A 27,273-nucleotide genomic window follows, 5' to 3' on the forward strand; every position below is an offset into this window, starting at 1 on the left:
CTGGATCTGAGGCCTGCCGTCACAGTGATGCTAAATTTTCCATTTCAACCATGATTTATCTGACATATTTTCCACAACTTGCCATCTATATACACTTAGTTCTTTTCTTTTCATCTCCGTCAACTTAATCTATGGTAACCTTTTGCTGTCAATTCTAAAGAAAATCAATCCTGAATATTCACTGGAAGGACTGATGCTGAAGCTCCAATACTTCGGCACCTGATGTGAAGAGCTGACTCATTAGAAACACCCTGATGCTTGGTAAAATTGCAGGCAGGAGGAGAAGGGGACGAAAGAGGACAAGATGGTTGGATGGCATCACTGACTTGATGGACATGAGTTTGAGCAAGCTCCGCGAGTTGGTGATGGACAGGGAAGCCTGGCGTGCTGCAGTCCATGGGGTCACAAAGAGTAGGACACAACTGAGTGACTGAACTGAACTGAACTGAACCTTTTACTATCTTTTTGAAAACTTCAGTCATATTATTTTATGGCTTCAGAATTTTTATTAAGCATTACATGATTTTTGTAAGGAAATTTGGAAAATACAAAGGAAAAAGCCTGAAGATACTTACTATTTAGAAGTGATTCTTGTTTTATTAATGATTGCACATGTGTGTGTATACATACATATATACATACATGTATACATTCATGTGCATTTCTATAGCAAATTTTTACCTGTATGGTTAGATGCTTCATATTTTCATTTGTATTATGAGTTTTTCCTGTTAGTAAAAATTCTTTAGAAATGTGATTTTTAAATGCTGTGTAAAGCCTTTCATACTCATGTACTATTATGTATTCATTCCACTTTATTAGACAATCAAGCTGTTGCCAATTTTTAGAGATCATAAACATCACTATGACTAATATTTTTGTGTTAACGCTTAGTATTTCCTTAGACTAGACACATAGAATTGGAATTATTGGACCAAAGATATAACCATTCTTAAAGCTTTTATTACACATATCATTAAAGTGCTTTCCAACATGGTTGCCAATTCACTCTTAGCAATACTGCATTAAATTGCTAACATCACTGTACTCACAGTTTTCCACTCTTTAACTGTTACCAATATGAAAGGCAGATATATTTTCATTATTTTAATATGTATTTCTATAATTACTAGTGTGGTAAAAATATTATTTCACATTCATGTTAGTTATTTATATCCCTTCTTTTGTTAATGTCAAATACCTCCCTTTCATTAGGTAATTACTATATTTTTCTTTCTCATTTGTAATTACTCGGCACAGACTGCATTCATTTTATTCACTCATATGATAGGTAACTGCTGAACTCCTTTAACCTATCTGCCCTGTGCTAAGGACACAGTTCTATTTCTCATAGTCTAGAATACCTTTGGGAATTTCCTTATAAGACTTCTTCCAAGTAAATACATGTCTTTACATACCTAAGATGATACCATTGACACTGATGTTTTACGTACTGTTAAAGTATGCATAGATCCAAGCAAGATAAAAAAACATGTATAAAAACTTGTTCCCAGCTCAAACTGAAGATTTTTTTTTCTTTTATCTTTGCAAATTCAATAAGGCAACAAACCATGACTCAGAGCATTCAATATAAGCTTATAGGTTGCAAAACATCTTAAGTGCTGTGACAGTGAAAAGTGCCACCAAATGTCTAAATGATACCCTACACTGACTAGGCCTTCTTCCTGTGGAGTATCTAAAATACATATGCAGTTTACCTACTATTATCAAGAGTGAATCAGAATAGTACCAATGGCTAACAGGGACAGTCACCAGAGAGAGAAACATATTCATCTGAACTGTGGGAAGCAGAATATAGTTTGGGGACCATAAGAAGCAGGAAAGCACTGGAGAAAAACTGCAAAATCTAACTAATAGCATATAATAACCCTAGATCCCTGGTTTGGAATCTTAATCAGGTAAGAGATGATGTACTAGCTATTTCATACCATAAATATCTCATTTTTGAGTCTTATATTTGGTTATTCTCTGAAGGGAGCACATCTTCAACTATGAAAGGGTACCAGGGCACAAGAGTGAATCCATTTCATGATTTCTTAAATGTTTGAAAGTATATTTTTCATTCTTCATACACTGAAGACATTCTAGCTGGGTATAAAACTCCTGGACTATAAGCATTTTTTTCCCCCTCAATACTCTAAACACACTGCTCCACACTAAGTTATATGTCAGTCTGATCTTATTTTCTGTAGTTAAACTATTTATATGGATTCTTCTAGAACGCCGTTCCTCTTTATCTTTGTATAATATAAAACTTTGTCGAAATTACTCCTGGACAGGTCCCTCTTCCATATGTAATGCCTGGAATGTGCTGACCACTTCAAATCTGGATACTCACAGCTATACTGTCTGCTTAGAAAAACTTCCAAAATTATATTTAAGTATTATTTCTGCTCTACTTATTCTAATGTCTTTTTCAAGAACATCCACAATACTTATGTTAGATTTATTCTCTTTGGCCTCCATGTCTAGGGACATCTGTATTTTTTTTGTTCTTTTCTTCCATATTCCAAGATAACTTCTCAAATAATATTTATCACCCACAGTGATTGAATTTTCTTCTATATCTACTTTTCCTTTATTACCTCCACTGTAGCTGTTAATTATTTACTATGCATCTCTAGAGTATAACTGCCTGGATATGAATACTAGATTTCCTACTGATTAACTGTGTAAGCTTGGACACATTACTCAACTTTACCAGAGTTTCAATTTTCCCATCTGTAAACAGCAGTAATAATAATAACTATCTGTATGATTCTAGGTTTTTAGTTACAAGCAACTGAAAACATCCTGGGTAATTTACAGATTAAAAACAAAATTTACTGGAACAACTTACTTGTACAGCTCAAGGCTATATATTTTCTCACTTAGTCTATTCAGGTGGAAAAATGGAAAGAACAACAAATTTGGACCACATGTTCAGTGGCCAAAAAAACCTGACAGATTTTCACAACTCATAAAGTTTTGATAAATAACAGAGGAAATTCTTCATGTAAAGCACTTAGCACAACGCCTGACACACAGTTTAAGTAATAACTGTTAGATATTAGTTTCCTAATGGATTTCTATTCCACAGAGTTTATTGCCTTTCATATCTCACTAACAGTGATAGGATATAATGGTCATCTGAGTTAAATTCACCCATTCCAGTCCATTTTAGTTCGCTGATTCCTAGAATGTTGATGTTCACTCTTGCCACTTGATCACTTCCAATTTGCCTTGATTCACGGACCTGACATTCCAGGTTCTTTTGCAATACTGCTCTTTACAGCATCAGACCTTGTTCTATCACCAGTCACATCCACAGCTGGGAACTGTTTTTGCTTTGGCTCCATCCTTTCATTCTTTCTGGAGTTATTTCTCCACTGATCTCCAGTAGCGTGTTGGGTACCTACTGACCTGGGGAGTTCCTCTTTCAGTGACTTGCCTCTTGAGAAATCTGTATGCAGGCCAGGAAGCAACAGTTAGAACTGGACATGGAACAACAGACTGGTTCCAAATAGGAAAAGGAGGACTTCAAGGCTTTATATTGTCACCCTGCTTATTTAACTTCTATGCAGAGTACATCATGAGAAACGCTGGACTGGAAGAAACACAAACTGGAATCAAGGTTGCTGGGAGAAGTATCAATAACCTCAGATATGCAGATGACACCACCCTTATGGCAGAAAGTGAAGAGGAACTAAAAAGCCTCTTGATGAAAGTGAAAGAGGAGAGTGAAAAAGTTGGCTTAAAGCTCAACATTCAGAAAACGAAGATCATGGCATCCGGTCCCATCACTTCATGGGAAATAGATAGGAAAACAGTGGAAACAGTGTCAGACTTTATTTTTGGGGGCTCCAAAATCACTGCAGATGGTGATTGCAGCCATGGAATTAAAAGACGCTTACTCCTTGGAAGGAAAGTTATGACCAACCTAGATAGCATATTCAAAAGCAGAGACATTACTTTGCCAACAATGGTCTGTCTAGTCAAGGCTATGGTTTTTCCTGTGGTCATGTACGGATGTGAGAGTTTGACTATGAAGAAGGCTGAGTGCCAAAGAATTGATGCTTTTGAACTGTGGTGTTGGAGAAGACTCTTGAGAGTCCCTTGGACTGCAAGGAGATCCAACCAATCCATTCTGAAGGAGATCAGCCCTGGGATTTCTTTGGAAGGACTGAGGCTAAAGCTGAAACTCCAGTACTCTGGCCACCTCATGCGAAGAGTTGACTCATTGGAAAAGACTCTGATGCTGGGAGGGCTTGGGGGCAGGAGGAGAAGGGGACGACAGAGGGTGAGATGGCTGGACGGCATCACTGACTCGATGGACGTGAGTCTGAGTGAACTCTGGGAGATGGTGATGGACAGGGAGGCCTGGTGTGCTGCGCTTCGTGGGGTCGCAAAGAGTCGGACACGACTGAGCAACTGAACTGAACTGAACTGAACTGTGATAAGATCTTTCCTAAAAATTTTCACTTGTTTCCTGTGGTAGTAGTGGTGATGATGGTGGCCGAAAGAGAAGAGACAGCAATTTGACTGTACTGAAAAGCAGGGAAGCCCCCTAAAGCAATGTAGGGTCTCTGTACTTACAAGGGCAGATCTAACATAAATGACCTGCTAACCATTCTTCTCAATTTTGTTCTATTGTCCTTATAGTAGAACTCCTCTCCAACTCTGACAATAGGGTGGGTGTCTTCACAGTTATCAATGGTAAATCAAGAGAAGTTTTTAAAGGGTATGATATTAAATAAAAAGAAATCAAATTAAATAAAAGTTCTGCCTGAATAAAAATGTTTTCCCTATTCTATAATGCAGATCAAATAAATTAAGTGAAACAGCATTCTGTTGAGTATCCATACCTATATAAATTTCATAGCCTTACCTACAGACCATCAAATCTTCTAATCAGCTGGGAATAATGCCAACAGCAGCAATTACTAAGATGTATTTTTCCACAAAATAATTTAGTAACAATTCACTTTTTCATTATACTTTGCTAACTAAAAGAAAAATTAAGATCCTGCTGTTAACTGCTTACATTGTAAGGAAAAAAAAAAACAATATTCATCTTTCTAAGAAACAACTGAGAAAATTGGGACAATGGGGAAAATCCAGTAAGCTTGCCCTCTTCCAACAACTGTCTCTTTTAAGCAAGAAACATAGAAGGTAGATAAGGTCATGAGTGAAAAAAGAAGGTGCCAATTTATTCTACACTTGGGCAAGACATGTTTACCCTTTTATTAGTAAAACAATTTATGAAAATATTTTGCCAAGGGGAAAAATGATGGTTTATGTCAATTTTTGATGGAAAGGAATTTCTAAAGGAAAACAGAATGCTGAGGAAAGCGTAAGAACTGATTCCACCAGAACAGATTAGAAGGCCATATATGCAGTGGCTGAGGATCTTTATCTCGATTTAGGCTTTAGGAATGATTTTAGGAAAATGCATTAATTGGATATATGCATATTAGAGTAGATAATACCACATGATTAATATTATTCTGATATCATGCTGGTTTATAGGAATTTTTACATGTAAATGTGTACAAATTGAAATTCAAATTTGAAATGCCCAGAACTCCAATTTCAAAAGGAAAGTTAAAATTTCCTTCAAAAGCCAAAAGATTTCAATTCAAAGAAAACTATCTCTCAATGGTGAAAACATGAGAGCATCTCCTCTGAGATCAGGAACGAGACAAGAGTGTCCACTCTCAACCCCTATTATTCAACATAGTCTTGGAAATCCTAGCTAAGGCAATCAGAGAAGAAGAAAAATAAATCAGATCAGAAAAGTAGTACTAAAGCTCTCATTGTTTGCAGATGACATGATATTATGCACAGAAAACCTTAAAGATACTATCAGAAAATTACTAGAACTAATCAGTGAATTTAGCAAAGTTGCGGGATACAAAATCAATACAAAGAAATCACTTGTATTCCTATATACTAACAGTGAAAAATCAGAAAGAGAAATTAAGGAATCAATCTCATTCACCACTGCAACTAAAAGAATAGAAATATCTAGGAAGAAACCTACCTAAGGAGACAAAAGAACTGTATACAGAAAAACTATGATACTGAGAGTCCATGTTCCTGGGTTGGAAGAATGAATATTATGAAAATGACTATACTACCAAATGCAATCTGCAGATTCAATGCAATCCCTATCAAATTACCTGGCATTTTTCACAGAGGTAGAACAAAAAATTTCACAACTCATACAGAAACACAAAATACCTCGAATAGCCAAAACAGTCTTGAGAAAGAAGAATGGGGCTGGAGGAATCAACCTTCTTGACTTTAGATTATATTACAAAGCTACAGTTATCAAGACAGTATGGCACAGAAACAGAAATACAGACCAATGGAACAAGTTAGAGAGCCCAGAAATAAACCCACACACCTATGGATACCTTATTTTTGGCAAAGGAGGCAAGAATATACAATGGGGCAAAATAGCCTCTTCAATAAGTGGTACTGGGAAAACTGGACAGCTACATGTAAAAGAATGAAATTTGAATACTTCCTAACATCAAACACAAAGATAAATGCAAAATGAATTCAAGACCTAGATTTAAGACCAGAAACTATAAAACTCTTGGAGGAAAAACATAAGCAGAACACTCGATGACACAAATCAAAGCAAGATCCTCTATGACCCACCTCCTAGAGTAACGGAAAATAAATAAAGAAATAAACAAGTCGCATCTAATTAAACTTGCAAAGCTTCTGCACAGCAAAGGAAACTATAAACAGGTGAAAAGACAACCCTCAGAATGGGAGACAATACTAACAAATGAAACAATTGACAAAGGATTAATTTCCAAAATATACAAGCAGCACATACAAGTCAATACTAGAAAAACAAACAGCCCAATTAAAAAGTGGGAAAATGACCCATACAGACCTTTCTCCAAAGAAGACATACAGATGACTAATGAACACATGGAAAGATGCCCAACACGGCTCATTATTAGAGAAATTCATATCAAAACTACAATGAGATATTACCTCACACCAGTCAGAATGGCCATCATCAAAAAGTCTACAAAGAACAAATGCTGGAGAGGGTGTGAAGAACAGGGAACCCTCTTGCACTGTTGGTGGGAATGTAAATGGACACAGCCCTCATGGAAGATGGATGGTATGGAGATTCATTAAAAAACTAGGAATAAAAACACCATGTGACTCAGAAATCCCACTCCTAGGCATATACTCTGAGGAAACCAAAATTGAAAAAGACACATATACCCCAATGTTCACTGCAGCACTATTCACTGCAGCTAGAACATGGAAGCAACCTAAATGTTGATCAACAGATGAATGGATAAAGAAAGTGTGGTACATATCTACAATGGAATATTACTCAGCCATAAGAAAGAACACATTTGAGTCAGTGCTAATGACGTGGATGAACCTCGAGCCTATTATACAGAGTGAGGTAAGCAAGAGAAAGATAAATATTGTATACTGACACAAATATATGGAATCCAGAAAGATGATACCAAAGAATTTATTTTCAGGGCAATGGCGAAACAGAAATAGAGAATAGACTTATGGACTTGGGTTTAGGCAGGGGGGTGGGTGGTGGGGGAAGCAGAGGGTGAGATGTATGGAGAAAGCAACATGGAAACTTACATTACCATTTGTAAAATAGAGAGCCAATGAGAATTTGCTTTATGACTCAGGAAACTGAAACAGGGGTTCTGTATCAACCTAGATCAGTGGGATGGGGAGAGAGATGGGAGGGAAATTCAGGAGGGAGGGTACATATGTATACCTATGACTGATTCATGTTGATGTTTGACAAAAAACAACAAAATTCTGTAAAGCAACTATCCTTCAATTAAAAAATAAATAAACTGTCTTCCAATTTATGATAGCCATTTTCATACCTGAAATATGATTTATATGGAATTTAATTTTATAACATGATTTATCTTTATGTTTCAATAATATGTTCTTTCAATTTGCTTGCAGAATTTTTCTGGTATTTTAGATCTCTGTATTATGAAGGTTTCAGTGCATAAAAACTAAGATTCTATAAGCTAAGACACAAATTTGTCTTTGCATTACTTGAAATCAACTTTACGTTTTAAATGATTTTTCTTAGGAGTGCCTTGAACAAAATCCTCAAAGCCTAAATTTGCTGAGGTACAAGCAGATCTGATCACTTTGGAAAGAATACACACATAAAATAAAAACAGACACAGTAACGCTGTACGGACCCCTTTCTGCAAAAGTGACCAAAACTACAATTTAGATTTGAAGAACACAAACATGAAGACAGACTGTTCTGCAATAGCTGTGGAATAACTTCAAGGTTATATCTGTAGGAAAAAAGTATGTTTCTGAAATAATTTTCTCTCCAGAAGTGATTCTGTAAAGAAAAACAATCAAGCGGCACAAAGAATTTAATGCTGAATGATCCTGTCATCCATTTAATCTCACCAACTCAGCAGTCACTCATTTCACATTTAATATCATAAAGTTTGCATGTACAGGGGAAAAATTACTCCATATATTCATAATTTAACTCTGAACAGGAATTGTGAACTGAGTTATTCAACTGAAAAGGAAATTATCATTTTAAATATGCAAAGGCAAGATTGACTTTAACAGTTAATAAAGGAAAAATATTCTATTACTTTCAAATGTAAACCAAAGGTACAGCTAAGTCAATGGTAAAAATTAAATAATTCTGCCTAATAGTTAATAATAATGCCTAAGTTAACAAATTTACATAAAACTGGCATAATACAATATATATCTATAGCCTGATTAACTAAAAAAAGGGGACAAATTCTTGGATTCTGTGGTTCCACTGAATGAATATTCATTATGTGCCAATTACCACAAATAAAAATACACAGTATGGTTTGTAACTCTGTATTCTTCTGAGTGCAGAAACTGTATTAAACAGACCACCTTTCCTGGTCATAGGAAAGATTTCCTGACCATCCCTCCCACCTCTTTCCTAGACAGTCTTTGCTCACAGTAGGCTTTCTATATACATATACATATTTACCTAGTTAAAAGCAAGTGTAAATGAACTACAGTGGGACAGTGAGCATTTTTACATTCTTAGTTCATTTACCCAATAAATATTTGGGGAGTCTTCTACTATGTATTCCATGTCTGCAAGTGTAATTCAGCTGTGGATAAAGAGCCAGACAGAAGCTGTTCAAGCTCCTGGAAGCTAAGAGCTTGTCAAACAAAACAAAGTAAAACAGAACAACCACCTATTGTGTCAATACATCTAAAAAGATATCTCCGAGGTAATCAAATAAACAAAAAAATCAGTTATTCAAAATGTATGCCTCAGACAGAAAGAGTTGGGAACTGTGCTCACAGGTCCCGCTGATCATTTATCAGACTACTGGAAAACACGGGCAGACGCAAAAATTTGCCTGTTGTTGTTAGCTAACTTGGCAATCTAAGGACAGTTTCTTTTTTTTTGTACACTCAAATACATGAATAAATAAACCTGTTAACTATACTCTTCTGTATTATTTAACCATGGAGATACTCGAACTGGGGGTACCCTACATCATTAACACATGGAAGAGAAATGTTAAATTTTCACTGTGTCATATGCAATTTAAGAGGACTGATCTCCTAAGAACCAATTATCAGCATTCAGAATTCTTTAATCCAGGCCAAAGACTGTCGCAAGACATCTACCACTTGACCCTGCTTTGAACCTTAATTCCATAATATTAGAGAGAAAAAGCTATAAAATTTGATGATCCCACAGAAGTCACTAAGAAAAGATCCAATCTTACCTTGTGTTTGATGATGCAGTTCAGGCACAGAAGACGTTCCTATATTACATAATTACAATTGCCAAGATAATTCAGTTACCAAGAGGAAAAATTACTAAGTTACTAAAAGGGAAAGTGTGAAGTTTCCAGTGATGTACTTACAGTACAATGCTTTTAGCTAGGCTACCAACTATGCTTGTTTACAGCTGAAGTAAAAATTCTGTCTTCTGCATGGGGCTGAGGTGTGTCAGGGAGAACTATTTCATTGTAAATAAATCTAGGGGCCAAATAAAAGGAAGTTGCAAAAGCAGGTGTACAGCAGTTGAGCTGTTTCAGTTTCAGAGAAATAAAGTAAATAATTGTACTGGAATTTGTTCAGTTCTGGGCATTCTGCCATACAGGAAAGGGTGTGTAATTACTGAAGCTAACACATCCATGTAAAAATGAAGTAATATCAATAGAACACAGTTGGGATCTAAATTTCCTTTTTTATCCTCAAGAAATTAAGGATCTCTATAATGACTCTCATTTCACTCTTTGATATTTAAATATCACTTGTTAATATGAACACATGAAGGCAGAATCATAATTTTCCCAAAGTCAGAAAATATCTTTAAAGGTGGTACTATTCTCTTTGAAAGCCTCACAAATGAAGAACATTTCAATTTTCACTCATCAAAGATAACAAAAGTATACCCAATACCCCACTTAGGACTTCACCAGAGTAAGAGAGGTACACATAATATTAGCACGTTTTACCAAACCTATTCTTTGCTTACCATTTCATGCTATCTGGATTGAACTCAATCTTAAACCTGAATTCCAAACTTCTTAAATCATAAACCCAAAATAAGAGGGTGTGGTTTGTGGGAGAACAATGGAAGTTAGAGCACCTAGGGAGTCAGGCCAAGTTCAAATAGAGATCTCAATTATTCAAGAAACTTTATGACAGAAGATGAAAGGGTGTAATAAATATTACATGTGTGATTTTACAGAATGTAAATCAACTTGCACCTTAAACAGAGCTATGAAAAATATTTAATGCTATTCAGGATTGGTGATATGATTTTTTAAAGAGTATTTCTACAATCTAGTATGAGATTCTACCAATTACAAAAGTTCAATATACTCTCCCATTGATAATAAGAGTCTGCTCCTGGCTCACTGCTTCCCTGAGCCTGTGATGTTAGCATGCTGACACTTCTAAGTTGCAGGGATGGCAGTGAATTTCTGAATGAGTCAATGTCTTACCAGATTCCAATGCCTTTCCATCCAAAGGCATGCTGTCCATTTCAAGGATGAATCAGTCAGTTTAGTCTATGATTTTCACAGGAAGTGGCAAGGCTCTCTGAGAGCACTGCATTTGGCCATATTTCTTTACCTAACCACATATAAGCAAGGCACTAGATCATTCTTGGGTAAGCCTGAAAACTATCATGATACAAAACAGTTTGTTTCCAACACCTACATTCACTTTGGGAATCCTGTATTCTCAGCAGGAGCTGAACTGAACAGTAGAAACTGCCAAATGATGATCCTGATGGTATAAACCCAACAGCCAACTGGTGGCTTAAGTTCAACTGACACTTTCTGTAATTTTAGACTGGAGTCCAAGGATAACATTACTTTGCTAATCCCATGGACTGACTTTTTCCTTCTCTTGAAGGATGATCCTTAACTGGAAGACATTTCTTTCGCAATTAATTGGTTTCCATAATGATGGTGGATATTTTGTGACATCACCAAGATAAACCGCATCCTTTCATTCCCTACATTTCATTTGCAGCTAAGTTGGACAGATGGAAGATTAAATATAAATTTCTTTCATATTTTTAAAAGACTTACGCCATTATTTGACCATCCACGTGAAATAAAGTTTAAGTTTGTTCCACGCAGAGATCAGATTTAGTTTCTAGATCAATATGGATATAGTGCAACTCAAATTGTCTGAAAGATAAGAATGTGCAGCTGAGTAACTAGGTTTCTAGGTGCTGTTTTGAGATTCCCTTGCTTAGTAATGTTGCTATGAACGTGGCAACAGATTCCATTATCCTTATAGAATAGCCAGTTGGTGACAAAGTGATCTGGTAGCATTATTTATTTATTTCCTCTTTCAATAATCATTCATGCAGCTCTAGTATATTCAAGCCCTTTGGACTTCCCTGGTGGCTCAGATGGTAAAGAGTCTGCCTGCAGTACAGGAGACCTGGGTTCGATCCCTGGAGAAGGGAAAGGCTACCCACTATACTATTCTGGCCTGGAGAATTCCATGGACTGTACAGTCCATGGGATTGCAAAGAGTTGGACATGACTAAGTAACTTTCATTTTCATCCTCAGGTAGCTTTTAATTATATCATCCAAAGGAGCATGTGATGAGTCAGAGCAGTGGTATAAAGTGCTAAGAAAGATCAGCAGAGAACTGACTTCAGGCTGAGGTGAACTTCATGGTTGGCTTCATGAAAGAGGTAACACTTGAACAGAAGTGAGTTCCTTCTTTCTATCTGCAAAAAAGCAAGGACTTTTTCTATAAAGGCACATGCATGCATCTATGGGACTGACATCAACATGAAAGGTCATAGCTTCATAAAAGAGAGAGAATATGAATCTCTGTATTTTGTCAAGAATAAGGAACAGCTTCTGGCATGGGAGGATCTTAATGAAAGAGAGGCCCAGTAGAGGAAGAGTTCAGTGTTCCTATGACTCCCTAAATCCAATTTTAGGTATTAACAGGCTAATGATTTGTTAACAAAATGGCTACTGGTTGCCTGTCATTTTCTTCCCTACTACTTATCATGAAATGTCCAGGGGGAATTCACATGAGGAATGTAGTGGCTTGGATATAATTTATAAGAACCCAGATTCTTCCTCTCAAAATTCAGGTGCATGTTAAAAGATATTACTTTCCAGTTCTTTAACCAAGTGCTTTGACGTGATGTTCGGGTTTGTATTATGTCAGCATGTTAATAAAATTTATTTTCACTATTCTACTTCTTATAATAAATACATAAAGCTGTTTTAATTGGTGAGATCAACATGGTGAAGTTTTGGAAGTTTAATGCCATGTTGAAGTATAAATTGTCACAGCATAAACATGGCTCAGTAGTCAAAGAAGTTTTTTTGTCTTCATATCAGTGGCTTGGAAGAAGTTTCTCAGTCCCAACAGACACATATTTAAAAGTAGAACCACCAGCTTCTCTTAGGGAGGGCATTTTCTTCTTATGTAGAGATGATGATGATAACAGTAATATTAGCCTTTACTATGAGGATTTACTAAGTGTAAGGGAGTATAGAAACTTTACATAGGTTAATTTAATGTTTCAATAACTATTATTATCTTCATTCTACAAATGAGAAACTGAGGCAGAAAGAGGTTAACAATCTTGCCAAGATGACACAGTAAGTAGTGGAGCCTTGATGGGAACCCAGCCATTTCCCCCTCACACTGAAGGAATCTCTGCATCCCAATGAAACATTTGTTCTGAGATACATCCACCATCAAACAAGGTCTGTTCTTTGAGATCAGCGGACCTGATCCCATCGCTCCAAGCCTATGAAAATGAGGCAACTTTCCCCCCCATAACTGTACATCCTATCCAGTAATACTGCTCTTTGATACCATACATGACCAAGGACATAATCGAAAATTAATTATTTCATTTGAGTCTAACACAACTACAAATGTGACATCCTGACTAGCACTTTAGAATCAAATACGTAAGATAAATACTAATTAGTTTTCTTATCCTTAGCTAATTTTTCTATGCTCTGTCTCATTTGGCAAAGGCAAGTGACATATTTCAGGAAAGTCTAAGAAATTTTTACTCTAATTACAGAGAAATTGGAGTATCTTGCTTTGTACCACACAATCCTATGGGAACTAGAGTTGGCTATTTAAAATCAGGCAAGTTATCTTGGAATGAGAGAGAGATATGGCGTCTTGGGTTGAATGACTGATGCACTGAGTAATGAGCACTGACAATCTTAAAAGAAATTAAGAATGAAAACTGTAAATGTATATTGATGGACTCAGATTCTTAAGAACAAGAATAGAAGTGTGTCTTCCCACTAACTAAACAAAGTGGGAGACATACGATAATTCTAATAAATAACAAATATCTGTATATTTTTTGCCTAACCCAAGGAACCAGAACTCTTTTTGCTTTGTCTCACAAAACATCCATTCAAAATACTATTCATTGCCAAAAGATAAAATTTTGAAGTCATTTGAGGCCATCAAGGAATTATAGGGCAAAAATTCTGATAGGTTTCCAATTTATTCTATATGCAGCGTTATCTAGTTTAAAGGTACAGACACGAAGGTTCCTATTGTTATGCTTATTGAGCACAGTTTCTGGTTTTAAGTTAGTTCTGGGCACTTTGATAAATTTACTGTTGTATTTCACCAAAATGCAGTATACACTAAGAGTCACAAATAAATCAGAGCCTTCTCATTTCACAGCTTCTTGGGTCAGATCTCAGCAAGTAAAAAGAAAGAGTCCCTTTTTGCCTCCCTAAAAGTGATAGAAACTTAGATAATCTATAGTTTGGGAGAAAATGAAAAATAGTACTGACTCTAATTTTCTTGTGTCTTCCCAAATTCTTAGTTTGTGAAATGTTTAAAAACTTCAAACTTCTGTGATGAATGAAAAATATTTTGACATCTTGCTACTAGGATAAGTTGTGAAATCATTTTTTCTTGAAAATACAGCTCTAATGGCAAGACACATCTCCCAGTTTTAGAGCAATCTTTTATATACACACCCATCTTTAAATTACAGCAAAAAATAAAATAAGGAAGTTTTAAACATCCTTTCACTCTTTGTCATCATTAGTCATAGGAGTTGTTGACACTGATTTTTCAAAGAATTCCAGCCTACATACAACATTTAAGCTTGTATCTCTTGAGGAAAAAAAAGACTAGTAATTTAAATCGTAAGATTTAAGAAGACAATTATACTATTAGGTTATCTCCAACAAAATAACCCTCACAGAGGGCATATACTTTTTTGGTTGCTTGTGTGTTTTTTGAGGGAGGAGGGCAGAAAAGAAAAGTCTCCCTGGAGGTTTACACTCACATTCACCTTATTAAGCTTCTAAATCTTAAGCAGTTAAAATTTCTCTAAGCCCACTAGATCAAAATCTAATTTAGAAAGCTACCTGGCTCTGAAGGATAACAGTATTAAGTGCCTTTAAAAAATCAACATAAACATGACATTTAAGCAAACTGGCACAGTGTGACAAGTTTTAGAACAGTAGCTCACAAGATGAGTATACTCTGATTAAGACAAACACAACAAATAGAACCTTTAATCCAAAAAATCACGGAGACAACCCTAAGTAATACCTATGTTAAAACGTTCAACAGATCTAAGGCTATCACAGGCCTCAAGTCGCCAGAGCCCTGACAGAAAAGTCAGCGATGTGAAACACGCTTTACAAAGCTGGGCGTGCATGCACACACTCTGCAAGGCGAGCGAGACAGAGACACCGATCACCACTGATATTGTCCTTACTTGCAGACGCACAAGTATCCTGCATGTTCCGATTCTGACTGGCACCTGGAGCGGCTCTACCTGCCAGTCATCCCAATGTACTCAGGGATGTAAACACCTTATAATTAGAAAACGTGAAGGCGTCAAGGACGTTAGACAAATTGAAAACACATCCAAAGATTAATTTTTAAAGGCATTGAAGAATAAATTAATTGCAAAGTCTAAAATCAGAGGAGGTACCTGCTCCTTCACGGAAGCTAGAATAGTGGTGGCTGTGGTCTCGGGTTCCATGCCGGGGCCAGTGGAGGCAGCTTCCTGGCGGGTCTGTGGTTGCCCCTCCTCCACCAATGAGGCCTGTTCAGGAGCTGGCATTCCTCCTGCAACCAAGCAGGCAAAGGGTTAACACTTTCATCTGCTCCTGTGCAGGAACAGGCAGGGACTGCATGCTTACACAGGGTTTCCAGGAACTACTACAGACTTCTACACACCCTGATCACAACGCCATACGGCTATATGATGTCTAAAAGACAACACCCAGGGTCAAGGTAGAACTAGTACTACCAATTACTAAAAAAAAAAAAGAAAATAGAATAACAATGACAATAAAAAACACTGAGAAAATATTGAAACAACATCATAGTCTAAAAATGATGTGGAAAGTGTTAAGGAAGAGGATGCAAAAATACACCAAGAACAATAAAGCTGTTAGATGCTATAAAATTGCTGAATTTTCTAAACAGTTTACCATTAAGTAAATATGATTACCTTATCATGAGCAAAATAGTAACAAATACTCTAGACTGCTATAAGGGTCAGTTTTCAAAGAAGTACTCGAGTAAGAAGACATTTACAACTGTAAATGCTTTACGATTGCAGAAGAGGCTTATGCATTAGAAGAAAAGGGGAAGTAAAACTTACAAAAGTTTTGAAAAAATAGGCAAAATTCTGTGGTATTTAAAAAATCAAGACTGCTGGTGGAGTATTATAGCTAGCTTGGTTTCCTTAGAGGAATCTGTTTATGCAAAGATGACAATGACTATGGTGATGGTGTTGAAAGAGAATTTATTTTTCAGGATCATAGACTGTGACAGAAAAATGGGTTCTTGCCAAGTGAATAGTGCCTCTCCTACATTACACATATTGAGAGTGGTGTGTTTGCTGGGAAACTTACTGATTTGATATGGATTTTTTTTATAAATTTGAAAAAGATTGGCAAGAGGTACCCACATAAAATGTTGTAAATATTCTAATAACTTGTTTACCTGTCAGTCTCTCTGTCTCCTCCAGAGTAGAGTTTATCATACCATAAGACCAGCCTAGAGCCTGGCATATATAATATTCAATTAATCTTCACCAAATAAATGAATACATGAATGAAGGACTGACTGTCTCTTCCATGTCTCATAACAGTCATTAGGCAAATCTGAGCACAAGTGCTATGGTGCTCCTGAGATCTTATTTGCTTAATGCATTACTCTGTGTACTTTAATTTGAGACCACAAATGCTATTTTTGACATTCTTCATAGTTTTCTCCTAAAAATGACTCTATTCTTATATTTTGATTTCTTTTCAACTTCAACAATGTTCATTTCTGTAGGATGATCTGGGGTGGGGGGACGGGGGAGAAGGTCCCCATTCCCTCAAATGTCAATATCAGCTTGCTGTTTATTTCCAAACTCATAATCTGTAAGACAAGGGAAAATGAACATATCACCTGAGCTTCTACCTCCTTCCTCACTCTTCTGACTTGCACACTGGTGAAGCTGGGGTTAGGTTCCAGGGTGCTGTCAATGTTGCTTTATTGCTGCCATATTAATGCGCAGAAACGGAAAATGGGTCTGATGAGTATGTGTACTTTCCCCTAACAGGGCTCTTCATGAGGAGTTCTCATGGTTGCTCTAGAGGTAAATTCTTTGTTGCCAGTTTCTGTGAAGCCCCAGGCTAAGTGCAGCCTCAACTGCAAAAAGGAGGACCTCCAGTTCAAGTGGGAGGAGGACCTCCAGGCTTAAAGTATGTGGGTCCAGGATCAAAACCTAAGTGCCATGAGCCATCACTTCCTCACTTACAAAAAGAGTTTACTAATTCTTGCCACAACACCACGGGATGATTTTTATGACAATCTTTATTTTTTTAGTATGTATGTTAATACTGATATATAAAATAGTGCACTCAAATATCATTGTTGTTAGTTGCTCAGTCGTGTCCAATTCTTTGTGACCCCATGGACTGTAGCCCACTAGGCTCCTCAGTCCACGAGATTCTCCAGGCAAGAATACTGAAGTGGGTTGCCATTCCCTTCTCCAGGGGAAAGTATCATTAACTGGATAAAATAACACATTTCTGTATTTAGCCGGTGCTCATTATAGATACGATTTAAAGTCTATTAAAAAAAAAACCCACACATAACAATCCTAGACTTGCACTTAAGGCTAGTAAAGATATGAAAATATTCTATGCCATCAAAAAACTACACACCTTAAAATAAGCAGATGGTTGCAGAGAACAAAAATGTTACTATGCAACAGTGAAACAAATAATGCCAAGAAACAAAAATTTTAAATGTCAAGAGTATAATACCCTGAAATAACCAATGTATAAGAAAAAGAGAAGCAAATTTTCAGTGAACAAAAAGAATTTGGAAAAGAAAGAAACGTCATTGGGAAAGTAATTACTCTTGACTAAAAATAGGAGGATCCTTGCTATTTAAAGAAAGATACTGAAAAATACTGTTGTAATTGCATTACCTCACTGTGAGCGTACCATACTTAATTTCATGACATTTATTTTCTGATGACTGTCCAGATCTGTGGTATCAGATGAACATCTTCTGAATACCACTTTGCCCATGTAAGAACATGCAGGGCGATACAGGAGTACAGGCATAAAGAAGCTCACTGACCATTAGTGGCTCATCACCTAGCTGAGGCAGCAAAATATGAGTCAGACCAAGACAGAGGCAAGAGGCAAGTGATGGAGAAACAACACTGAAATCACAGGAAGCGGTATGAAAAAGAAACCATTATTTGGCAAGAGAGGAGACTTGCATAGGTAGGCACGATTTCTACTCTCAGATTCCTCAAAGACTAGCAGACGCTGCAGGCAATCACTAACACTCACAGGATAGACGACGATGACCAGGGAACCCAGGCATAACTGAGGGTGAGACACTTCTCTACGCCTCATCTCTGAACAGTCCCTAAATACCATCACCAGGATGGGGCAAAGAAGGGATGCCATAATACTGACAAGCTATACACCTAGTAAAGTAATCTGTTCATTTACATAGCTCTCATAACAATTTTAGAAGTTGGAAGGAATCAAGCTAAGACTAAAGTTACAGAATATTATTACTTCTCCCCAGTAGCAAAGCAAAAAAGCAATGACTACTTATAGGGCAAAGAGACTGTGAGAAATTAAGCTTTGTGATTCCCTCAATTATCTCAACTGGCCTGATTGGGCAATTACATTTTAGGGACCTGAGTACACTTACAAATAAGTTGCTGGACCATTTTGGCTCCTTGGAAAATCACAGAGAATGGAAAAGGTGCCAGAAAACTGGAAACAGGAAAATGCCATTGCTGTTTTTGGAAAGAAGAAAGTAGACTCTCTTCACGTTACAAACTAGAGAGCTAGACAGAGATGTTGGGTGAGATTCTTACAAGGATTTTATCCAAGAGATGACTGTGAGAATCAAAAAGGGGCACGCCAAAGAAAGTCATGTTAAGTTCATCTAATTTCTCTTTGGCACTGTAACCATGGAAGTGCAATGTGTCTAGACTCATTGAGGCATGATGATGTTAGAAGTCCCTCATGGTATTATAATCAGCAAAGAAATAGGGCAGGCACAAGGGCAACTGCTGCCTCTGACATTCTGTAAATAGCTGAGCAAAATATATCAAACTACAGAGTTTTCTAATGTAATGCTAGAGAGCTCTGATCCTGGTCCAGCCCTAATCAAAAACTTTAACCATAATGTCATAATAATATACAGGGCATGCTCAAATTCTTCAATGAGTAAGAATACTGAATTTACCAGGTGATGATATTCAAATATAAAAATCGCCGATACACTGCAATAATGAGTTGCTTCTAATGAGATGTAAAAAAAACAAAAACACCAAGCATAAACATAGGATCTTGTATTTAGGTTAGCTCTATAGCTCAGATGATCAAGAATCTGCCTGCAATGCAGAGACCTAGGTTTAATCCCTGGGTCAGGAAGATCCCCTGGAGAAGGAAATGGCAATCCACTCTAGTATTCTTTCTTGCCTGGAGAATCCCGTGGACAGAGGAGCCTGGTGAGCTACAGTCCATGGGGTCACAGAGTCGGACACGACTAAGTGACTAACACAACACACAACACAACAACAGCAGCACACAGGGGAAAGATTTAGTAGGCACTTTAGGTTCAAGAGCACAATGAGTGAATCAAGAATGAAGAGAGGCTTCTACAAAGCCAAGGTGACAGTTATATCGATATCAGCATTTAAGGTGATAGAAAGAAAGGGACGAGGGAATGTACACCTCTTCTTCAGGTCCGTGTCCACCTCCAGTGATGGGTGGCACAGTAACAGGAATGGACACAGGTGCATTCATTTGAGAGGATGAGTAGGATGGTGAAAGGACTCCACCGTTATTTCCAGGCACAAGCACAAAATTAATGCTGAGCTTGAAGCTTAGCTGAGAACACAGAAAGAACACTTGATGGTACAGGAAGAGAAAAATCTGACCTGAACAAGAAACAAGACGCTTACTCCTTGGAAGAAAAGTTATGACCAACCTAGATAGCATATTCAAAACCAGAGACATTACTTTGCCGACTAAGGTCCGTCTAGTCAAGGCTATGGTTTTTCCTGTGGTCATGTGTGGATGTGAGAGTTGGACTGTGAAGAAGGCTGAGCACTGAAGAACTGATGCTTTTGAACTGTGGTGTTGGAGAAGACTCTTGAGAGGCCCTTGGACTGCAAGGAGATCCAACCAGTCCATTCTGAAGGAGATCAACCCTGGGATTTCCTTGGAAGGAATGATGCTAAAGCTGAAACTCCAGTACTTTGGCCACCTCATGTGAAGAGCTGACTCATTGGAAAAGACCCTGATGCTGGGAGGGATTGGGGGCAGGAGGAGAAGGGGACGACCGAGGATGAGATGGCTGGATGGTATCACGGACTCGATGGACGTGAGTCTGAGTGAACTCCGGGAGATGGTGGTGGACAGGGAGGCCTGGTGTGCTGCGATTCATGGGGTCGCAAAGAGTTGGACACGACTAAGCGACTGAACTGAACTGAACTGAACAAGAAAAGGACCATGCAGACAAGCAAAGGTCTATGAATCTCTTCATGACTGCCAAGCACAAGCAAGGTCAGAATTTCTGGTCCTGAGAGCTAGACCAAAAACTAATGCTTTTGTAGCAAACTTGTATTAACCTAAATTACTCCTGTCTTTAGACTCTGAATCAAATTTGGCTAACAGTTATGATTATATTTATATTATAAAATTAAAGGTTGGCACTATGAGGGCAAGCTCAGGAAGGTCTTTCCTTTCAGAGTAAGAGCCAGATGTCCAAAATTTCAAGAATAAAACCCCAGAGGTGGCACATCCCCCATCGCTGGAGGTCTTTAACCACAGTGCAGAAGGGGAAGCAGCAGGGAAGGTACAGAAGGAATCCTGCACTGGGTGTGTGTCAGAAATAGGAGACAAGTTCTCTGAATCTCGAGACGGAGACTAAGGTATGAGGACATCTATGTTCTGAACTGACGTGAATGCTCCTCAGGGGTTCTCAGAGTGTTGTCTGCCATATCACACCTCTCTGTAAAAAAGCACTTGAAGCCAGGACACTGTGTTTTTCCTGAGAGATGGTGGTGACTGGAAGTCTTACTGCTGTTTGTGTTTAGTTGCACAAAAAGCTCAGAAGACTTTGTGATCAACTCTTACAACTGCGTTCTCATTTTATTCCAGCCTTTCATTACTTTTTTATTATTTCATTTTATTTCATTACTTTTTATCATTCTGTTGGACAGCATTCTTTTGAGCCTTGTGAAATACTTTTTGGAAAGCTATGAACTGCTGTGTTTTCACTACTACCTTTATTGAAGACAAATTTTTACATAAAACTGCTGGTATAACAGTGTTTGTGTTTCTCATAGTGAACTCACAAATTAACAAGAAATTTTCTGTTCAGGTTGCAGGCCACGTATATTCCAGGGTGATTATAAAAGGCTTTCTTTGCAGGCTGTGGATGTAATATACAGGAATAACTTAAGACTCAACTACAACCCCCTTTACCAGGGATGACAGTAACCCACAAAATCATCTCCACTAACTCAATGAGATAGAAGATCAACTAGATACTGGATTTTCCTCTATTTACCCATTTCTACTCTCCTTACAAATTTGGAACTTTGAAAAACTCAGCAGTGGCCACAGAACTGGAAAAGGTCAGTTTTCATTCCAATCCCAAAGAAAGGCAATGCCAAAGAATGCTCAAACTACTGCACAATTGCACTCATCTCACATGCTAGCAAAATAATGCTCAAATTTCTTCATGCCAGGCTTCAGCAATACGTGAACCGTGAACTTCCAGATGTTCAAGCTGCTTTTAGAAAAGGCAGAAGAACCAGAGATCAAATTGCCAGCATCTGCTGGATCATGGAAAAAGCAAGAGAGTTCCAGAAAAACATCTATTTCTGCTTTATTGACTATGCCAAAGCCTCTGACTGTGTGGATCACAATAAACTGTGGAAAATTCTGAAAGAAATGGGAATACCAGACCACCTGACCTGCCTCTTGAGAAACCTGTATGCAGGTCAGGAAGCAACAGTTAGAACTGGACATGGAACAACAGACTGGTTCCAAATAGGAAAAGGAGTACATCGAGGCTGTATATTGTCACCCTGCTTATTTAACTTATATGCAGAGTACATCATGACCAAGTTAGACAGCATATTGAAAAGCAGAGACATTACTTTGCCAACAAAGGTCCATCTAGTCAAGGCTATGGTTTTTCCAGTGGTCATGTATGGATGTGAAAGTTGGACTGTGAGGAAAGTTGAGCAACAAAGAATTGATGCTTTTGAACTGTGGTGTTGGAGAAGACTCTTGAAAGTCCCCTTGGACTGCAAGGAGATCCAACCAGTCCACTCTAAAGGAGATCAGTCCTGGGTGTTCTTTAGAAGGACTGATGCTAAAGCTGAAACTCCAATACTTTGGCCACCTCATGGGAAGAGTTGACTCATTGAAAAAGACTCTGATGCTGGGAGGGATTGGGGGCAGGGAGAGAAGGGGAGGACAGAGGACAAGCTGGCTGGATGGCATCACTGACTCAATGGACATAAGTCTGAGTAAACTCCGGGAGTTGGTGATGGACAGGGAGGCCTGGTGTGCTGTGATTCATGGGGTCGCAAAGAGTCAGAGACGACTAAGTGACTCAAGTGAACCTCCTTACTGACAAATTTTGTCAAAGTATTATAATACACTTTATTTTGTCTTGAAGTGAAGTGAAGTGAAGTGAAGTGAAGTCGCTCAGTCCTGTCCGACTCTTTGCAACCTGTGGACTGTAGCCCACCAAGCTCCTCCGTCCATGGGATTCTCCAGGCAAGAATACTGGAGTGGATTGCCATTTCCTTCTCCAGGGGATCTGCCCGACCCAGGGGTCGAACCCAGGTCTCCCACATTGCAGGCAGACGCTTTAACCTCTGCAATCCAGTGAAATACATTGGATACTGTATTTTTTTCTCCAGTCTTTTGCATTAGCAAACTGAAGTATTAATAGCATGACTCACACCTTGAGATGGCCACTTACATTGTGTGCCCCTGAGTCAGGTGGAGTACTGACATGGTTCCTGTCATGACAGGTAAATCCTGTAAAAGTTTAATAAAAACTAAGGATTCTATATTGGATAAACGTAGACTGCACTTTGGTATTTTCAACCTTTCCAAAAATACATTTCCTATGGAGAGCAAAAAAAAAAAAAAATCTTTTTTGGAAAATACTATAGATTCAGTTTTTTGTGTGTTTGTTTGTTATAGGATTCGGGATCCTTTAAAGCACACAGCTGTCTGACATGTGAAAGGGTATAAAAAAGATAGGATGGGGATAACCAACAGGATAAGAATGTAACTCTGAGGGGCGATGACTGGATTGAGAGGTGAGATGAGCATACTTTTCTGCTATTTTCCAACTCACAACACCATGAAATAATGGAAAAAGCATTTTCTCTTTTTTAGGATAAGAAAATTAGCCAGTCTAAGAATTCAAAAAATGCCATCACTGTGCCAAAATATTAGAAAAATAATGGTTGCAGACCTATGGCAAAATAACCAGAAGCAACCAAACCACACACACACAAGCCTGATGAGTGGCTGGAGCAGTAGGTGAGGGAGCTCAGAGTCAGAGGATCTTGGGGTTCTTAGACCTGGGCCAGGATCAGATGATCAGGAGGGAAACAATGCCACTAGGTGGGTGGTTGGCCCCTCCCCTGCACATGCTGAAGCGGCAGTCACAGGCAAAGATGGAGAGAACAGGGCCTCAGTCAGTACTGATGCCCAGAAGGGACAAAATTCCCTAAACATAAAGAGTGAAGTGGTAAACTAACATCTTCAGTGTTTAAATTGAAAACTGTGTGTGTGAAGAGAAACACAGCCAAAAACCTTGAAAATGAATCATAATAGGATAAAACCAAAAATCTCCATCAATGCAATGAACAGCAGAATCAATTTCTGTAAAAAGAATAGTTCATAAGAGTGACGTAAAGGATTCGGTTGGAGCACCGCCCCCCACTCCCTACCTGAAGAGAGAGAGAGAGAGAGAGAGAGAGAAAAGGTAAGAGTAGTTTGCAGACTTGAGACTAGGTCCAGGAGTTATGTTTACTCACCATGAGGACAAAAAAGAAAGGAAAAAGGAGACTACTAATACAAGTTAGAAATGGAAAGTTCTGAGCTGAAAACTAATACTTAAAATGGGCCAGTAAGTAAACAAAATGAATGAAACAGATTGCATCTAAACCCAATCCACTGAAATTTCTTGGTTCCAAGGATAAAGAAAAGGTTGTAGATGTTACCATGCAGGAAAAAAAAACTAAATACAAAGGAATGAGAATCAGTTTCACATAAGCCTGGTGGTTATAGTAATAATTTCTAAGTACTAACCAAAAATCATTATCCAAATATGAAGAAAAATAAAGGCATTTTAGGACATATCAGGACCCAAGAACATGTGGCTTCAATACTCTTCAAAGGAAGCTCTGCAACCAAATAATAAATATGATCAAAGAAGGGTTAGTACACAAGAAACAGTGCTAAGCAAATAACTCAGGAAATTGAAGGTTAAGTCTAAAGAAACTCCACAAGCTACCAACAGGAGAGGTGTGAGGAACTCAAGAAAGCAAATTGTACTAAAGTTCCTGTTTAACCTAATGGGATGAAGGGCACTCACAGGACTCCAGGGAACTGCGCCTCTGCTGCTCCTCAGAGAAAGAGGCAGAGCCTACTGGCAACCCCTTGAACGTGGAGATGGCCTCTTGTGACTCAGAATGTGGCCAAAGAGACTGCGTATGTACAACATCCGAGGCTAAATCTTAAAAAGGCTGTGCAGCTTCTTCAGAAACCTTGAAATCACTATGCTGTGAAAAGAGCTCGGGATTAAAAGATGCTATGAAGACACAGGCCCAGCAACGCCAGCCAGTATCTTGGAATATGTAAGACAGGCCATGTTAGAAAGTTCTACCTTGACCAAGTCAGCAGCTGACTGCAGCCACCTGAGTGAACCCAGGTAAGATTAGCAGAACCTCCTTAACAATCTAGAATTAATGAGAAATTTAAAAACTGTTGTTTGAGCCATTGAGATTTCAGATGACTTGTTACATGGTAAGTGAAACTAACTGATACAACCATCAAGACAAGAAATGAGGATGCAGGGGGGGATTTTAACTTATCAGTGTTATTTTTAAAGTATTATAAGATTAAAAAATTAAATTTTACATGCTGAATTATCTTCTAAAGATATAGTTTATTTAATACATTATTGCTCTTTGACTTACTAAATAAGATACTATAAACTAGGTGTAACTGAAAATATAAAGATGAATAAGACCTCCTATTCAATTTACAGCTTAAATGGAAAGACAAGGTATATAAACATCCACAATAAAATACATCTCAAGATAAATGGGGTACTAAGAGCTCAAATACAGGAAGCTCAAAGAAGGGCTTCAATAGCATGTATAAATAAGCACACTACACTAGGTACAGTGAAAGTGCAGTGAAAAAGTGAAAAGTGAAGAGGAGAGTGAAAAAGTTGGCTTAAAGCTCAGCATTCAGAAAACTAAGATCATGGCATCCAGTCCCATCTGTTCAGTCGCTCAGTCGTGTCTGACTCTGTGACCCCATGAAATGCAGCATGCCAGGCCTCCCTGTCCATCACCAACTCCCAGAGTTCACCCAAACTCATGGCCATTGAGTTGGTGATGCCATCCAGCCATCTCATCCTGTCGTCCCCTTTACTTCATGGCAAACAGATGGGGAAACAGTGGAAACAGTGGCTGACTTTATTTTGGGGGCTCCAAAATCACTGCAGATGGTGATTGCAGGCATGAAATTAAAAGACACTTACTCCTTGGAAGGAAAGTTATAACCAACCTAGACAGCGTATTAAAAAACAGAGACATTACTTTGCCGACAAAGGTCCATCCAGTCAAGGCTATGGTTTTTCCAGTGGTCATGTATGGATATGAGAGTTGGACCATAAAGAAAGCTGAGCACCAAAGAATTGATGCTTTTGAACTGTGGTGTTGGAGAAGACTCGTGAGAGTCCCTTGGACTGCAAGGAGATCCAACCAGTCCATCCTAAAGGAGATCAGTCCTGGGTGTTCATTGGAAGGACTGATGTTGAAGCTGAAACTCCAATACTTTGGCCACGTGATGTGAAGAGCTGACTCATTTTAAAAGACCCTGATGCTGGGAAAGATTGAAGGCAGGAGAAGGGGACGACAGAGCATGAGATGGTTGAATGGCATCACTGACTCAATGGACCAGAGTTCGGGTAAACTCCGGGAGTTGGTGATGAACAGGGAGGCCTGTGTGCTGCGGTCAAATGGGGTCACAGAGTTGGACACGACTGCGCGACTGAACTGAACACCAGGTGCAGCAGAAGGACACAGGTAGGGAGAAGCCTAGCTATAATGCATTCATTTTATTAAGCTTTTATATGTAAAAATTTGCTTCAGGTTTAATAGATTTCTCAAAATTTTCCCTAGAGTCTTTTTTATATGTAATCAAGGGTATGGCAAGCCGTATCAAATCTAAAGCAGTTTAAATAAAAATTTGTTTTTATCATTAGTTTTCCATATCAAATGCTAGTGTTAAAGATTAAAGACTAATAAAACCACTAGCACAGCACATATGGGGATTCAGAAATATGGTAATTTGTAAGTGAATAACCAGAGGCAATAAAAACAAACTAAAATTGTTTAATTAACGACTTGGGCATTTAATAACATTTATAAGATCTATTTTGAAAAGAAGTATACAGTCTACTAACAACCAATTATCTTATGCAGTGTCTGTCTTTTTAGTTTATGACAGTGATTTTTTTTTAACATGGACTCTTTAAATGACTTCTGAGTATCTTGTGATTTACACCAGGCTTTCTAGCTGATAATAACCTCCAAGTTCTGTATTAGATATCTCAGAAGTGTTATATCAGACTTCTTTTTAAATTATAAATTTATTTGTAATTTGAAAGATTCAATTTAAAATTCAAAATTCTCAAAATATGCTCCATGGACTACTTCTAGTACATCAGAAACAATGTTTCCAAAGTTGGGAAGTGTAAGTGTGGGAAATGCTTCCTCTTGAAGATTCCTGAACACATTGTTATTTAAAGTGAGACCTGTGGGCCAGCGATACTGGCAGCCCTTTAGAGCTTAAAACAAACGCATAATTTCAGGCCTCACCCCACACCTACTGAATCAATCTTCACGTGAATAACATCACCAGTGTTTCGTACACATGTTC

The 27,273-nt window shown here is 38.0% G+C and overlaps 1 protein-coding gene across 8 annotated transcripts in view; it reads right to left on the reverse strand.

Annotated features, from left to right (window-relative positions):
• Positions 1 to 27,273, reverse strand: part of PKP4 (plakophilin 4) — a 257,367-nt gene that overhangs the window by 169,776 nt on the left and 60,318 nt on the right. For 7 of the 8 annotated variants that reach the window (XM_052653958.1, XM_052653951.1, XM_052653943.1 and 4 more), the window contains exon 2: positions 15,504 to 15,640. In XM_052653958.1, coding sequence (XP_052509918.1) covers positions 15,504 to 15,635 — 132 coding nt within the window. In that variant the 5' untranslated portion in view covers positions 15,636 to 15,640. Of the gene's footprint in view, positions 1 to 15,284; positions 15,384 to 15,503; positions 15,641 to 27,273 lie in introns of those variants that run through there. The other variant, XM_052653989.1, reaches the window with a different exon arrangement.

Source organism: Budorcas taxicolor, chromosome 2 (assembly GCF_023091745.1).
Source record: "Budorcas taxicolor isolate Tak-1 chromosome 2, Takin1.1, whole genome shotgun sequence".
NCBI classification, from domain to species: domain Eukaryota; kingdom Metazoa; phylum Chordata; class Mammalia; order Artiodactyla; family Bovidae; genus Budorcas; species Budorcas taxicolor.